The 16,576-nt window shown below is 50.8% G+C and overlaps 1 protein-coding gene across 1 annotated transcript; it reads right to left on the bottom strand.

The window, feature by feature from the left end:
• Window positions 1–2,277: 2,277 nt before the first annotated feature.
• On the bottom strand, window positions 2,278–16,305 carry Abcf1 (ATP binding cassette subfamily F member 1). Its single transcript, XM_059281761.1, has 25 exons — window positions 16,066–16,305; window positions 10,571–10,617; window positions 9,838–9,933; window positions 9,611–9,740; window positions 9,301–9,338; window positions 9,111–9,221; window positions 8,621–8,695; window positions 8,432–8,548; window positions 7,327–7,425; window positions 7,034–7,156; window positions 6,680–6,780; window positions 6,521–6,606; window positions 6,250–6,389; window positions 6,019–6,167; window positions 5,690–5,773; window positions 5,431–5,555; window positions 5,212–5,324; window positions 4,954–5,125; window positions 4,774–4,848; window positions 4,621–4,691; window positions 3,664–3,696; window positions 3,414–3,582; window positions 3,219–3,283; window positions 3,064–3,136; window positions 2,278–2,978 (listed from the first exon to the last, which is right to left on the bottom strand). The coding sequence occupies exons 1-25, from the start codon at window positions 16,223–16,225 to the stop codon at window positions 2,812–2,814; spliced, it is 2,619 nt and encodes an 872-aa protein (XP_059137744.1). The 5' UTR covers window positions 16,226–16,305; the 3' UTR covers window positions 2,278–2,811.
• Between the last annotated feature and the right edge of the window lie 271 nt (window positions 16,306–16,576).

Genomic DNA, 16,576 nt, shown 5'->3' with positions numbered 1-16,576 from the left:
GTGTAGCTTTGCGCCTTTCCTGGAACTCACTTGGTAGTCCAGGCTGGCCTCGAACTCCCAGAGATCCACCTGCCTCTGCCTCCCGAGTGCTGGGATTAAAGGCGTGCGCCACCACCGCCCAGCACCAGGCTACTTTCAACTCTGAGTATTCATCATTCTATGCCTTCCTTTCCTGCTCCTAGCCACATGATCCAGAGTGAAATAAAGAAAGAGAACCAGGGCGCTGGCTCTTGTCTTCCAGAGGACCTGGTTTGAGCCTCAGCTCACAATTGTCTGGCCTCCAAGGGCACCCAATTAGTGCACAGACATGTACGCAGGCAAAACACCCATACACACACATAATACGATGAAAACATGTTTGGTTCTTTTGTTATTTGTTTAGCCTCAAGCTTACAGAGACCCTTCTACCTCTGCCCCCTCCCCAGTGCTGGTCTGAGCTACCATACAAGGCCTAAACTGATTTTTTTTTTTTAAGATTTATTTATGTATAGTCTTCTATCTGTATGTACCCCTGCCCGCCAGAAGAGGGCACCAGATCTCATTACAGGTGGTTGTGAGGCACCATGTGGTTGCCGGGAACTGAACTCAAGTGCTCTTAACCTCTGAGCCATCTCTCCAGCCCCTAAACTGAAATTTAAAAACAAAACAAAACAAAACAAACAAAAAACAAAAACAAAAAAAGCAGCTGGGCAGCGGTGGCGCAGGCCTTTAATCCCAGCACTTTTGGGAGGCAGAGGCAGGTGGTTCTCTGTGAGTTTGAGGCCAGCCTGGTCTACAGGGTGAGTTCCAGGACAGCCAAGGCTGCACAGAGAAACCCTGTCTTGAAAAAGTTGCTTTGGCCATGTGTCTCTCCACTGAAATAGAACAGTGACTAAGACAAAATATTTTTATTTATGGCTGTGTCTGTGTGGGGTTATAAGCCTGAGTGTGTCCTTGGATCTCCTGAAGCTGGAATTACAGTTGTCAGTTGCCCAACATAGGTGCTAAAACTTATGTCCTGTGAAGAGCAGCAACAACTGCCCCCCCCCCCCCACACACACACAGCGTTTCTCTGTGTAGTTTTGATGCCTGTCCTGGATCTCACTCTGTAGACCAGGCTGACCTCGAACTCTCAGAGATCTGCTTCCCAGTGCTGGGATTAAAGGCGTGTGCCACCACTGCCCTGCTGTAGCCAGTGCTCTTAACTGAGCTAATTATCTCTCCAGTCCTGTCCCCCAACCCACATTTTAAAGATTTCATATTTTATGCTTATGAGTGTGTTGTCTACATGTAAATGTACCACACGCATGGAAGCCAGAAGGTTGAAGGCCTTGGAACTGGAGTTACAGACAGCCCTGAGCTGACATGTGGGTGATGGGACTGAACCTGGATCTTCTGGAAGAGCAGCAGGTCTCTTAAGGGCTGACCACTTCTGAGAACCACCCCAAAGTGTTGCAGGAGGCCCACACAATCAAGGCTGGCCTGAGCTACAGAATTAACTGAGACTAGCCTAGACTACAGAATGACTCCCTACTTCGAAAAAGCAAGATTGCTCTGATGCTCAATTCTATGAAACATTTACATGTTATCTGCAGGTGTTTAAAAGCTGGGGATGGTGGTGCACTGGGGGCAGGGTGCTGCAGAGGCAGAAAGATCTCTGTGAGTTCAAGGCCAGCCTGGTCTACATATTAAGTTCCAGGCTAGCCAGACAAAGCCCACATAGCGAGACCCTGTCTCAAATAAACACTAAACAAAACTCAGCTCATGAATAAAATATGACTATTAATAAAATTATACTTTTTCAGACTTTGGATGACTCTTGTCTCCTGCTCCAGATCCATGTGCTACCACCAAATAGCCCATCTCTGGAAAACTGTCCTTTTTGGACATAACAGTTCTTAACAAAAATATTAGGTACATGGGAGTCAACTGTATTATTAATGACCTTAGTTTTCCAGTCTTCTCTAATCATTCATAGAAGCAGAGCTTTTCTCTTTCTGTCCTCCATAGTGCCACAATTTTAAGGCATGACTCATGTAGCGAAGGCTTGCTTCAAACTCACTATGTAGCCAATAAAGGCCTCCCTGTACCTCCTGGGTGCTGGAGTTACAGGTGTGCACCCTATCTCAACATGGCCTGTTGGTCTTGGATCAGTGTTCCCAGAGTCCTAAGCACAGGGTGGAGTACCACTTCATCACGGGGTTGCTGGGCCATTTTCCTTCCCTTAGGGCACGCAGAGGGCTCACAGGCTGGGGAGGAGGGGCAACCAAAGCTGAGGTTTGAAACTCCACACAGGGACAGGGCAGCAGCACCCCTTCTTTATTTCCTGCCCTTCTAAAAGGAGACCAGTTCAACAGCTTTCCTTTCCTGCCCTCAAGTTCCCACAAGTGACAAGTGACCACAGGCACCAGATCTTGGGTTGGTGACAGTACATGTCTCCAACACTCGCCTCTTGCCTGCTGTGGCTCCAGCTGTTTGTGTCAGTGAGTCAGAACCCTTCCAAAAGGAGGGACCAGACAGAGGCAGTTCTGAGTGGCCAGAGTCCTGAGACAAGAGGCTACCTTAACTTGGCCTGAGGGGAATCTACCACAGCAAAGGTCTCCTCTGTCTGAGACGCTGAGGGTAAGCCGGCTCAATTATCTGAAGGGGAACACAGTCCTTCAGTGGGAAGGACACAAGCCACATGGATCCTGTCACACACATCAAGGCAACACTCCACCTCATGGCCCATGTGGCTGCAGCTGGCAGCAGACACAACAGGCCTCTGGGTGGATAGAAGGAGATGGCAGATTCCAGCCACAGGAGCTTCCAGAAGGCTTCCAGGAGGGGAGCTCAATCCCGAGGTCGATTGACCATGACTTCACCCAGGGCCTCCAGCACCTCTCGCTTGTAGTCATCAAAGTCACCGTCGATTTGACTGACACTCTGCTCCTCCACCACCCACAACTGGCAATTGGTTTCTGTGATGAGTCGGGCATCATGGCTGACGACGATCACAGCTTTGGAGAAAGAAGAGGGGAATTAAGGGGGGAAAGGAGAGCCCCAGCCCACACTTTGGCTCTTCCTCCGTCTGAGCAGACTTACCTCCCTTGTACTCATTGATGGCCTCCCCCAGGGCATCAATGGACTCGATGTCCAAGTTATTGGTTGGTTCATCCTGTGGAGAAGGGAGGAGAGTTCCATGGCAGAGCCCTGCAGCTCTCACCTCCAAGCCCGTCTCCGGGGAGCGGCCCACTCACCAAGATGAGGACGTCGGGCTCGCGACAGGCCAGCTCCGCAAACACAACTCGGGCTTTCTGCCCACCTGCCACAAAAGGAAAGGTGGAGACTGCGGTCACAGGCCCTGCAGAAGTCAAATCCTGTATGTGCTCAGGGTATGGGGGCTCCCCCCTGGGGCCGCCTCCGCCTCCTCAGGCACCCCAGAGTGTTGGTACCGGAGAGTTTGCAGATCTGGATGGTGTGGGCGTGGCTCTCCAGGCCAAAGCGGCCCAAGCACTTCCGGGCATCCTGGTAGGGCAGGTTGAAGCTCCGCTGCAGGTACTCCGTAGGCGTCTCCTCCATGTGCAGCTGCTCTGCATACTGCTGGTTAAAGAAGCCAATTTTCTGCCCAAGAGAAGAGGGAGGTGGTCACTCAGAGTCCTGTTTCCTGCCAGACTTCCACACTTCATCCCCAAACCAGCTTACCAGCCGATGGTTCTTTCTCATTTCCCCATTGGTCTGCAAGGAAAAAGCAAGTGTAAAAGCAGAGATGTGGGAAGGTGGTGACACCACAGCCCAGTGTTTCTTTTTGAGATGGTCTTATCCTGCAGCCCAGCCCAGCCTTGAACTCACAGTGATCCCATCTCAGACTCCCCAGTGCTGAGCTTATGAGTGGAGCCACCAGGCCTATCTCAATGGTTTTTTTTGTTGTTGTTTTTCGTTTTTTCAAGCCACCACCGCCCGCCTTTAATCCCAGCACTTGGGAGGCAGAGGCAGGTGGATCTCTGTGAGTTCGAGGCCAGCCTGGTCTCCAAAGCGAGTTCCAGGAAAGGCGTAAAGCTACACAGAGAAACCCTGTCTCAAAAAAAACCAAAAAAAAAGAAAGGGAAAGAGTGCATGGGGTGAGAGGACACTGAAGAAGTCAGCCAGATTTCCTTCCAGTGACTGCAAGTCGAGTTGGGTGGGTGGCACAAGCCTGTAATCCCAGCTACTTAAGAGGTTAAGAAAGGACAGAGGATGGCAAATTTGAGGCCACTCTGGGTAACTTAGCAAGGCCTTATCTTAAAGTAAAACAAGATGGAGGAAATGGCGTACTAAAGGCCCTGGGTTCACCCCGCAGTGTCACAGGTGACAACAGCCCTACACTATGTGTGCGGATACAGTACGAGTGTACTGTAACTCTAACTCTCAGTCCTCTATCAGCGCAGAGCGCCAACAGGGAAAATTCAATGCTAGGCTGGAGGAAAACCACGCACAGTTCTAACAGATAAATGAGAAAGTCTTGGGACTCTGTCTCTGCACACACACACACACACACACACACACCACCCCCCACCCCCCCCCACCCCAGTTTACACACTTCTCAGTCTACATGGACATACTGTCCCCTGTCATCTGGTGAATGCTGGGCCCTCTCCTCTCCCTTTTGGCTTCAGGACTCACTGGTGTCAGCTTGCCAGTCAGCAGCAGCAGCAGTGTGCTCTTCCCCACACCGTTGGGGCCCACAATACAAACTGGAAGGAGACAGGTGGTCGGATAAGCAGCCTCAATCTGAGACCCATGCTCCACATCCCAAGTCACCCAGGACCAACTCACTCCGTGAGTCCATGTCGATGCCAAAATCCAGGTTCTTAAAGAGTGGCTTCTGCCCCTCATAGCCAAATGTTACACCTGAGAAAAAGCAGCCATTTATCACTTCCCCAGTCACCCCAAACGCCTGGCCTCAGAGGGCAGCGCACGGGGCTTCACTGTCCACAACAGCAGGTGTTCACTTACCGTGCAGCCCCAGTACAGGTGGGCTGAGAGGCGGTGGGTCTGGGAAGGTGAAACGCACGGTGTACTCCTTGGGACGCTTCAAGAGCTCAGGGGGGTCCTGAGACTCTTCATCCTGGTTTTTCCGGCGGCACTTCTGCTGTTTCCGAGTCAGGACTTCCTTTGTTTGCTTTTCCTGGATGAGGGAAGAAGGAGGCAGTCCATACACTGCCCAGGCCCATGGCTCCCCGCCTGCTCTCCACCAGAGGAGTGGGCACGCACTGCCTGCTTGGTGGATTTTCCCCCAGCCTTCAGCTCCTTCAGCTTCTTCTCCTGTTTCTCGTATTGCTTCAGCAGTTCTTTCTGCTTCTGCTGGTACATCTTCTTGAAGGTCACTGCAGGCAGAGGAACAACCAGGGACAGGTGAAGTGGGGGAGCAGCCACGGATGGAGGTCTGCCTGGGGGTCCGCCTGCCCCCAACCCACAAAAGAGCATGCTTACTGTAATTGCCCCTGTAGTAATGGAGCCTCTGGGTGTCAAGGTGGATGATATCAGTGCAGACATCGTCCAGAAAACCCTGGTCATGGGAGACGATCAGCAACGTCTTCCTCCAGCCCTGAAGGTAGCTGCAGTGTACAGAAGAGTGTGGAGTGTCACAAGGGTGTGGGAAGATGAGTCAAGGAAGTAGATCACGGGGTGGGAGCAGGGAAAGAGGCAGAACGGGAGCCAATGACACAAGCCGAGAACACGGGCCACACACTTATTGAGCCAGATGACAGCGTTGAGGTCCAGGTGGTTAGTGGGCTCATCCAGCATCAGCAGTGTGGGTTCCATGAACAGTGCCCTAAAAAGGGGTGGAGTCAAGGTCAGGAAGGAAGCCATCTGCTCGGCAAACCCAGAGCCCGTGGTTGGCAGAACTAAATGAGAACTTTCTACTAGATGGGGGTCAAAATGAAGAATGACCCAAGTTCTCACGATGCACAAGTGAGGACGGTAAAAAGTTGGCCTCAAATCTGCGTGCTAAGTAGGCCTTGGAAGAAAGGAAAGGGACTGGAAGTCAGAGACCGGCAGAGTGGAGGCAGGGCCCACCTGGCCAGGGAGACACGCATGCGCCAACCCCCAGAGAACTTCTGTGTGGGACGATTCTGCATCTCAGGGTCAAAGCCCAAGCCAGCCAGGATCCGCCTTGCCTTGGCCTCTGCAGCTGCTGCTCCAGTAGCCCTCAATTCCTCATACACCTGGAGGAAGCAGAAGAGGACGCGTGTCTAAGGGTCCAAGGACCCCGAGGCCCACCTTGTGTCCCCGCGCCGTCCCCTCTACCTTCTCTAGTCTTTCAGCAGCTGTGTCATCCCCCTGCTCCAGCCGTCCCTGAAGCTGTCGCTCCTCCTCCAGCAACTTCAGTCGCTTGGTGTCCGCACGAAGAACAGCTTGCACTGCGGGTGTTTCATCAGCCACCACCTCTGCAGCAGAGAAAGGTCAAGGTGTCAGTGCTGTCCTGGCCTGCCTGACCTGTGCAGCACTTGGCACTCCCTCCAAATCAGGTATTCTCCAGTCCCAAGTTTACCCCCGCTTTCCCGGTCCCCAGCCTCACCCTGCTCACACAGCAGCACGTCAATGTTAGGGGGGATGCTCAGGGCACGGTTGGCAATGTGCTTCAGAAGTGTGGTCTTGCCTTTGCTGGAGAACAAGAGCCATGAGCACCCAGCCACCCAGGGCAATCCTTCCTTCCCCTTCAATCCCATCTTCTCACCCATTGGGTCCCACCAGCCCATAGCGGCGGCCTGCGACGATGTACAGGTCAGCGTTGACAAACAGCTCCTTGCCATGGGCTGAGATGCTGAACTTTTCCAACTGTAGATGACAGAATGGATGAACCCAGGACAAACACCCAAGAGAATCTTCCCTTCCTACCCTTTTCCCTCCAAGCATGGGTCCTCTCATTTCTACTGGCTTGTCTGTCACCTTGCTCAGGCTGGCAGAACCCTTTTCCTTAGTGCATTCACCCCTTTCCATGACTTCTGGGGTTGCCAAAAGCTTGTACAAAGTGAGTGAGGACAGGTCTCTGCTGAAGTGACAAGGTGGGGTAAGGGCCCGCAGATCTCACCTTGATGTCAGATGCATTTTCTAACATTGCCTGGCGGGAAGACACCTCTGCCTGGGACACGGAGAAGTCATTTTCTGCAGCATTAGCTGCTTTTAATGATTCCACCTGGCGTTCATAATCCATCTGAGGAGGAGGGAAAAGATGTTTGATGTCATAACATAGTGGCTCCATATGGTCATGGCTGAAGGACACAATTCCTTCCTTCTTTCAGCTGCTCTACTTCAAGCAGCCCCCAGCGCTCCTCATACCCTCACCTTACAAACCCACAGAAACCATGAAGACCAATGGCTTACCTGTTTCTTCAGCTTTTTCTTTTCCTTTTTGCTAAGGTGGGCATAGGGGTCATTGGCCTTTGACTCCCCCTCTTCCTCTTCTCTCTCTTCCTTGTCATCCTGTGAGAATACACGGCACTAAACAAACAAAAGCAGCAGCAACATCGAGGACTAAGGACTTCTCAGAAAGTGGATTCCAGGGTTGTGGTAGCACATGCCATTACTCCCAGCACTCGAGGCAATGAGTTCTACCTCCTGATCTACAGAGTAAATTCCAAGTCAGCTAGGGCTAGAGAAATCGTCTTGAAAGACCAAATCAAACCGAACCGAAAACCAACAAGAACAAAAAACCAAACAAACAAAAAACAAACCCCAAACCTAAAACTAAACAAACAAAAAAAAATCCCTCAGATTCCTGCCATGCATCCAAGTGGGGCAGGAAGCTGTCTTCTCCACCCAATCTGGAGACAGCTTATGGTCCTCTCTCATACTTGTCCCAAGCCACTAGTTTGCATGCAGTCCTTTATTAATCTCTGCCACCAGGAACCACTGGTATGAAATGTATGGTAACTAATGAAAGGAAATGCCTGTAATTAAAGATATAACTTCAAGTATGACCGAGGGTGGAGCAAATGAGTTTCTGCCGCTAACATGCAAAGAGAAGACGGTGAAGTGTGCAGCCGAGGATGTCAGCAGCTCCTAGACGAGAAGTGCTTGAGGGACAGAGGCCTACAGCATACAGACGTGATAACTGAGACCAGGAACACGGCAGATGTGTTCTGCATCACAGTGCCAAACTCTAGGCCCTTTCCTCTTCCATTCAGTGCTACAATTCCAGCCTCTGGGCTGTCTTCATGTAGCCCATGGGATAAAGTGGCTGTTCCTTTCCAAGAGTAGTTGAAAGATGAGACAGAAATACAAACCTAAATACTACATCAGTAGGTTTTGCTATAGCCCCAGCTCTCCTGGAACTCAGAGATTTCTGCCTGTCTCCCAAGTGCTGGGATTAAAGGTGTGCTCTTCTGTGCTGAGCAAGAGTGCCTCAACTGTACAAAGTCTGTGACTCTTGCTCTGGTCAGCAACAGACTCCACCCCCCACACCCACCCCGGCAAAGCCCATACACACCTGCTCTGCCTTCTTGGCTTTTTCTCGGTCTTTCCCTTGCTTGGGCGGCTCCTTTTCTTCAGTTATTTCTTCACCATCTTCCCCTTCACTGTCTGGAGCAGCAAATTTATTTTGAGGCTAACAAGGGAAAGACAGGCCTGATGAAACGCTGCACCGACGAGCGCTGCCGCACCACCTGCAGCCACTTACCTTGACCTTCCCTCTGGACTTCTCCTCCTTTCCCCGTCTGCTCTTGAGCCCAGGTTGCTGTTCCTCAGACACAGCCTGCAGGACACACACAAGAGATGACTTTGCTACTGTGCCACTCACAAGCATTTCTAGAGAGCCTGCATGGTTCAAAAGGGCTGCCAGGGGACAAGAGACTTGGAAAGCCCTACTCAAGATGGGGGACTCAACCAGACAAGGTTTGGAAGGCTACTCGGGAGGAGCAGCAGCTCAATAAAGGCTTCGGCAAGGATGCAGCCAAACTGGATGCCGAGGTGCCATGACGCTCCGAGGGCAAGAGCCAGGTTCCGGGCCTTTTGGATTTTGAGTTTAAATCTCTGAAGAGCACTGCATGACAGACGACTTTAAAGAGATGAGGTCTCACGGCACGAGCAGGACAGATCTAGGTGAGTGGTTGGCAAGCAGGAAACTGGCATGTGTGAGGCGGCGCTGAGCGGCGGAACCACCGCCTCACCTTATTGATGCGATTCTTCTCCGGCTTGGCAGGCTTGGGAGCATGTTTTTCTTCTTCTTCCTCCTCCATGTCACTCTCCTCCTGAATCAGGGCCTCAAAAACATTCCTACCCTACAGGAAAAGGCCACAGAAGTCAGCGAGGTGTCTGTGGTTGCCCTTAGGAGTCTTTGCTCACCTACTGATAGCTCACCTTGGCCTTCTTCCCTCCGCAGGGTACCGGGGCAGGTACTGAAACGACAAGGGGAGAGGAAGAAAATCCCAGTGTCTGGCTCCTTCACGTCACCACCTCAAAGACCTTGCAAGGCGTGGGGTCTGACTCCCCGCCCACTGTGGACTCTGGATGCCCCCTGCCCCTCAGGTTTCTCTGTGTAACAGTCCTGACTGTCCTGAACTTGCTTTGTAGACCACACTGGCCTTGAACTCAGAGATCCCCTGCCTCTGCCTCTCAAGTTTGGGGTTAAAGGCGTCACCACCACCCAGCGTCCCCTCAAGAAACTTACCCTCGTCCTCCTCATCACTGGCTGGTACAGAGAGCTTCTTAAGACGCTCCATGAGCTCTTTTTCCTCGCCATCATCGTCCACATCCTTCTTCCGCCGGCCTTTTCGGGTGTCTCGCTTTTTCTTCTGTTGCTGAAACCAGAGTGTGAGAGTGAGCTGAGGGTCATCTGAGGGCTCAGAGGGGCTGGTGGGTCCATGGTGTCCCAGGATTCCTAGCCATCATGGATACCTGCTGTGGTTGCTGCTGCTGGGGCTGCTCCTTCTCCTTCTGCGTCTTTTCTTCTTCCCCAGCTTGTTTATCTTCTACCGCCAGCTCCTCAAAGAACTGTAACGGTAAGATACAGGCAGGCTGCTCAAAGGCCAGTCAGCCATCTGCATGTAGGCCCTCCTCATCTTGCTTCTCTCTCCTTTAAAAAATGCTGGTGGTCATTTTATTTTTTATTTTAATTTGCCATGGCTGGCTCTCACTCATGCTTGCGCCCCACGAACTTTCGGTTTCCACTTTTGTACAAAGGTTGGCACGTGCGTGCCCACCAAAGCTGGAAGCCCACTGATGCTTCTCAACCCCAGAACTCTAAGAAAGCAGTATTTGCTCTTTTCATTTTTTTTTTTTTCCTACACAGGATTTCTCCGTGTAGCCCTGGCTGTCCTGGAACTCATCCCTGTAGACCAGGCTGGCCTTGAACTCAGAAACTCAGAGATTTGCCTGCCTCTGCCTCCTGAGTGCTCGGATTAAAGGTGTGTGCCTGTGCCTGTGCCGCCACCACCGCCACCACCACCACCGCCGCCGCCGCCCAGCTCTTTTTGAATTTTTTAAAAATATTCCTGAGTGATAAAACTCCCCACCCACCCAGAGCCCCTTCTCTTAGCAAGACCTTTCCCTTCCTCACATCTCACATGTCCATTTATACTGTCTGGGAACACCCATGGTCATTTCTCTTCCTGGACCCTCATTTTCTCACCGTCTTTTTGGTCTTCTTGTCCTTTTTGCCTTTCTTCACCACTTTGTCTGGAAGGTTAAACAGACATGCCATCAGCTTATTATAAACACCCAGCAGCCCGGACTTCCTGCAGAGCTCCAGCTGGAAGAACTGGGCTCTACCAGGAAGAACTAGTCTTAATCATTACTCCTGGTCTTACAGAAACAACCACTTCTACTTTCATCCAAACACCTATTTCTTCTTTTTTTTTTTTTTTTTTTTTGGTTTTTCGAGACAGGGTTTCTCTGTGTAGCTTTGCGCCTTTCCTGGGACTCACTTGGTAGCCCAGGCTGGCCTCGAACTCACAGAGATCCGCCTGGCTCTGCCTCCCGAGTGCTGGGATTAAAGGCGTGCGCCACCACCGCCCGGCCAAACACCTATTTCTTGAAAACATCTTTTTTAGATGTATTTATTTTGTGCGTGTTTTGCCTATGTGTATGTGTGTACTGTGAGCCTGCCATCCTGCCTACCTGGAGTTATGGACGTCAGGAGCCACCATGAGGGTTCTCTGCTTGTAATCACTGCACAAGCTGCCCTGACCTACACACACCTATATGTTAAACAGACACCAGGTGTCAGAACATGCTTGCACTGGGGATGCAAACAGCTAATAAGATAACTGTGGTTTCCTCTAGTGCTTGTAGGCTTTTGGAAGACAGGTCTTTAAAGAGCAAGGGCCCTGAACTTCCCCAAAGGGAAGAAAAGGCAGACTTGGTGGGGAAAGGAGAGGCTGGCCTCAAGCCTGGTGCCACTCGTGGTCCCTAAAGGAGAAGGTACAGGTAGGGTCACAGTGCCATCCATGTCCAGATCAGCTGTGAGAAGAACCACTCATGTGGAAACAGAGACCTACTACGGCCACAGCTGAGACACTGAGGGCCAGATGGGACGAGGTCAGGCTGCAGAGAGGGCTTTTTAGTCAGGCAAGAACAATCCGTTGTTGGTGTGATCTTTTGTACTTTCAAGTCTTGCATTCACTTCAGAATGGTGCAAGGATGGGAGGGAACAAGAATAACGGGAAAAAATCTGTTGAGACTACTACAGATTTTTTTGGTGGTCTACTCTGGTGGTGGCCAGGGGGACGACAGTGGCAGAATCCAGCGTGAAGAGGTCCTCAGACATGCAGTATGAAGTACATTCAGTACTTGAGGGAACAGGGAAGAGAATGTGATTTCCCGCACCGTGCCTTGGGCAGGGAAGACAGGCCAAGCTTATGGATGCAGTTAGGGCATGTGTGTGAAGGCCATAAGCTACAATGGTCATCTGCAAATCAACACCTGGGCCCTGAAAGTACAGTATAAAGGATAGCTGGTCACCTTCCCTGTGCAGTCCTGCAGCCTGGACAGTGGCCTGAAAGACTGTTTGTCTCTTAGGGAGCAAAGGACGTCAGACTGACTCCACTCTTCACTTCTGCCATTTGTGCCCCTCCAGGTGGCCGTCTCCATCCAGAGGCAGAAGTGATCACATGCCTTCCCTTCATGGTCAGGCCGACTATCATGTCTTCTAAATGACCACACTCAGAGCAATGTGGTACTCAATTAACTGTGAAGCACAGGCAGCTCTCTGCTATCAAAAATTAAATATTAAAATAAAAATATTTCTTTTATGTTATATGGCTGTTTTATCTGCATGTATGTCTTCTTATCCCATGTGCCTGATGCTCAAGGATGCCAGCCAGGAGAGGGCATCAGACTCTATGGGACGAGAGTTACATCTAGTTGTGAGCGGGGAATTGAACCAAGGTCCTCTTGGAAGTGCTCTAACTGCTGAGCCTTCTCTTCAGCCCCACAATAAATATTCTTAAATCAGAATTCCATGTGTTCCACAGTCCTTACTTAATAGAAAAGTCTTATTGAATATCTACTTTGCAAAAAAACAAACAAAACAAAACACCAAACAAACAAAAAAACAAACAAAACAAAAAAAAACCTTGGAGATAATAATAAAAGACAATCTCTTTACTTTATAGTCTCAGCGCCTAACAGAACCCCTATCCATCTTTCCTGCCCCCAAATAGGCTGTGGACTCCGCTCCTCCCAGGTTCCTCAGTAAGTCCCAGACACAGAAACCCATGTCAGTTTCTGCTCCATCTGTCCTTACCCAGGGCACCTTTCAAATCTGATCCTGGTGCTCACTAGGTAACTGGAGTACACAGGTCAGAAGGGTGTGTGTGCAAGGCTAATACTGAAAAGCTTTACATGTCAGTCATTCCACAGAGCCCAGTTCTAATGACAGAAGGGAGGATCCACTGAAGGACATAAGACAATCAAGTCACCTAAAACACCTCAAATTAGGACAACCACCACACACCTCCTCATCTGTGTGTAGTACTGTGGGCCTCACACACACTAGGCAGTCACAAGTGAACTAATCTTCAGTCCTTTATTTCCACCTTTTATTTTGAGGCAGTCTCACGAAATTGCCCAGGCTGGCCTTGAACTTGTGATCTGTCCTGCTTTAGCTTCCCACATATTTGGAATTACAGGCCTGAGCCACAAGGTCTGACCTCCTGTTCCCCCCACCCCACCCCCGCCATACACACAAAGGTTTCTCTGTGTATCCCTGGCTGTCCTGAAGCTCACTCTGTAGACTATGCTGGCTTCGAACTCATCAGAGATTCACTTGCCTCTGCTTCCCGAGTACTAGAATTAAAGGTGTGAGCCATCACGCCTGACTTCATTCCTCCATTCTTTAAATTCTTTCTATTAAACTGACCTGAGGTGAGAAATATCATCACAGAGGTCAGCAGGACCAGAGCTACGTTACACCTCTCCTCTTTCAATCTCCTAAGCTCTTTCCTTAAGCTGTCCTGAACTTCAGAGCAGAAGACAACACTTTAATATTACCACTCCTGGCTCATATTTGTAATCTAGATAACAGGTAGGCTGAGGAAGGAGAATTAAGTTTGAACTCTGCCTGGGCAGCTTAGTGAAACCTTGTTCAAAATAAACAACAGCTGAGGATGAGTGTATCTTCACCAACTCAAAGCCAGTCTCCACTTTATAGCTGGGCATAATGACAAGTCTGTAATGCTAAAACTTCAAGGCTCAGGCTGGAACAACAGATGTCCAAGGCCATCCCCTAGCTACATGAGTTTAAGGCCAGCCTGGGCTATATTAGACCTTGTATTAAAACAGAACAAAAACCCTCTAAGCTATGTTTATAAGGTGTATATGAAGCAAAAGTGAATCTCATGTTTAGACTTGCATCCCATCCCTGAGACAATTTATTGAGACAATTTATTAAGACAATTTCTGTGTAGCCCTGGCTGTCTTGGCACTCACTCTCTAAACCAGGCTGGCATCAAACTCAGAGATCCGCCTGCCTCTGCCTCCGAGTGCTAGGATCAGAGGCGTGCGCCACCACACCCGTCAGGTGATCCCGCCTGTTTCCTCATTTGCCCGATTCTCTGGCTGTTCTTAGAGCTGTCCTCTCAGCCTCCTTCCTGACTCCCTCTCACTGGTGAGGGTTGTCAGGTTCCCACTGCACTTTTTTTTAACTTGGTCCGAGCGCTCTAGGACTGCTTCATCTGGAACTACACTCATCTATGTCCTTCAATTCTTCTCTCACTGGAGACAATTAACAACGTGTCTTCATCTTAGAAACCTCTAACTCAGCCTTCAAAATACACTAGGCTGGCAAGGTGGCTCAGAGAGCCACGTTCAATCCCCGAAACCCACATACAGATGAAAGGACACAAGTTACTACAAAGCTGTCCACCAACTTTCGGACCTCCACACTTGCGCCTCCCTCAAGAAAAACGCTGACACAGGCACTGGACTGATGAGTCAGCAGTTCAGAGCACTTGCTGCTCTTTCAAAGGTTTGATCCCCAGCACTCACATGGCAGCTCACAACCATATGTAACTCCAGTTTCTGGGGATCAGGTGCCCTCTTCTGACAAGGCACGCACATGGCACACATATGTTCATGCAGGCAAAACATCAATACACAACTAAAATCAAAACAAACCCAACACAATCAGTCTTTGCATGCTTTCCACCTTACAGCCTACTACTACTCTCTTTCTTTCTTGTTAAAAACTTTATTTTCGGCTGTGCAGTGGTGGTGCACGCCTTTAATCCCAGCACTCGGGAGGCAGAGGTAGGCGGATCTCTGTGAGTTCGAGGCCAGCCTGGTCTACAGAGCGAGAGATCCAGGAAAGGCGCAAAGCTACACAGAGAAACCCTGTCTCAAAAAACAAAACAAAACAAAAAAACCAACTTTATTTTCACTGGGGGTGGGGGGTGGGATGCCTGCTTTTAATCCCAGCAGCACTCAGGAGGCAGAGACAGTCGGATCTCAATGAGTTCAAGGCCAGCCTGGTCTACAGAGTGAGTTCTAGGACAGCAAAGGCTACACACAAAAACCCTGTCTCAAAAAGCAAAAAACATTTTTTTCAAGTACTACTAGCAATCAATAGTATACTACCTACTCTATTCTTTTAACTGCATCTTGATTAACAGAGTGGAATCCTTCAGTCTTTACTCTTTATCTAGTCAAGTCTCCAGTTCTGGTCCAGGCCACCGGACAGTGACATTTCAGTCTTCACTGATGACTACTTCCTTGCCCCTTCTTACAGAAACCACTGTCTATTTTGACCAAGACCATTCTCCACTTTTCACTGTTACCATAATAAACTGAATCACTAGAGATTCAGGCCAGCTTTGGTTACTTAAGATTTTATCTGGCCAGGAGGTGGTGGCGCACACCTTTAATCCCAGCACCCGTGAGGCAGAGCCAGGCGGATCTCTGAGAGTTCGAGGCCAGCCTGGGCTACAGAGTGAGTTCCAGGAAAGGCGCAAAGCTACACAGAGAAACCCTGTCTTGAAAAAAACAAAACAAAACAAAACAAGAAACAAAAAAGATTTTATCTCAACTAAATCGGGGTGTGGTGGCTCAGGCCTTTAATCCCAGCACTTGGGAGGCAGAGGCAGGCGGATTTCAGAGGGCAGTCTGGTCTACATAGTGAGTTCCAGGACAGCTAGGGCTATGTAAAGAAACCCTTGTCTTTAAAAAAGTTTTTTTCAAATAAAACAAATGCTTGTGGAATTGCTGTAGTCTCTCGTGTCTTCAAGCCTCTTAAAAGTTCTTGTTCCCTTCATCCCACACCCACAGCACATCGCACAAGTACTACTTAAGTGAACCCAGACCACAGCCCTATCCTAACGCAGTCAACGCCGGCGGCAGTCCAGTCGGACCGAGTCTGGCTCGCCAAAGGGCCAACGGAGGAGTGGTTCTCTGGGAGGCAAGCACAGTTGGGGCTCCCGCGGTGCGCACGCATACGGCACCGGGGGGTCGAGGCAGGATCCTCACCTCCCGTCCCTCCTCGGTGCCATATGCTCGTCCGCGTCTCCAGTCAGCCTCCCGGGGCTCTGGGGCGCCCGGGGCGCGCGGCCTCTGCCCCGGCGCACATGCGCACGACCCATGCCTCACGACAGCCGCCATCGGCGCCCCCGTCCCCGCCTCCTCCCCACTCACCCGCGGGGCTCGTGCCCTCGCCGTCCCCGATCCACTCGGGCTCGGGCGGCTGCTGCTTGGGACCCTTAGGCATCGTGGTGGCAGTTACGAGTCCTCCAGAGGCGTCTGGCGCTGTTTCCGCTTCCGGTGGCGTGGGGCCGCCAATGGGCGGGCTCTCCATTGGACACCCGCCCCGCCCCCGGCGACCCTGGTGCGCAAACGTTTGCCTTGGGCTGGGGGCGTGGTGGTGCCGCGGCCTCGGGGGCGTGGCCGAGACGGCACAGACTCGCCGCGAGTGGGCAGCGCGTTGTGACGGCCCCCACGCGCGGTGACACCCAAGGAACGACATAATTTCTGGGTAGGAAGAAGTGGTTGCGGCATCGTTTATCTCGCTGTGTAGACCAGGCTGGCCTCCAACCCGAGATCCGACTGCCTTTGGCTCTGAGTGCTGAGTGAGTTTAAGGCGTGTGCTGTTGAGACAGGGTCCTCACTATGTAGTCCTTGGCCGGCCTGAAACTCACAGTGTAGACCA

Source organism: Peromyscus eremicus, chromosome 16_21 (genome assembly GCF_949786415.1).
Source record: "Peromyscus eremicus chromosome 16_21, PerEre_H2_v1, whole genome shotgun sequence".
Taxonomy (NCBI): Eukaryota; Metazoa; Chordata; class Mammalia; order Rodentia; family Cricetidae; genus Peromyscus; species Peromyscus eremicus.
The sequence above is the reverse complement of the archived record's forward strand: the minus strand, read 5'-3'. Positions and strand labels throughout refer to the sequence as shown.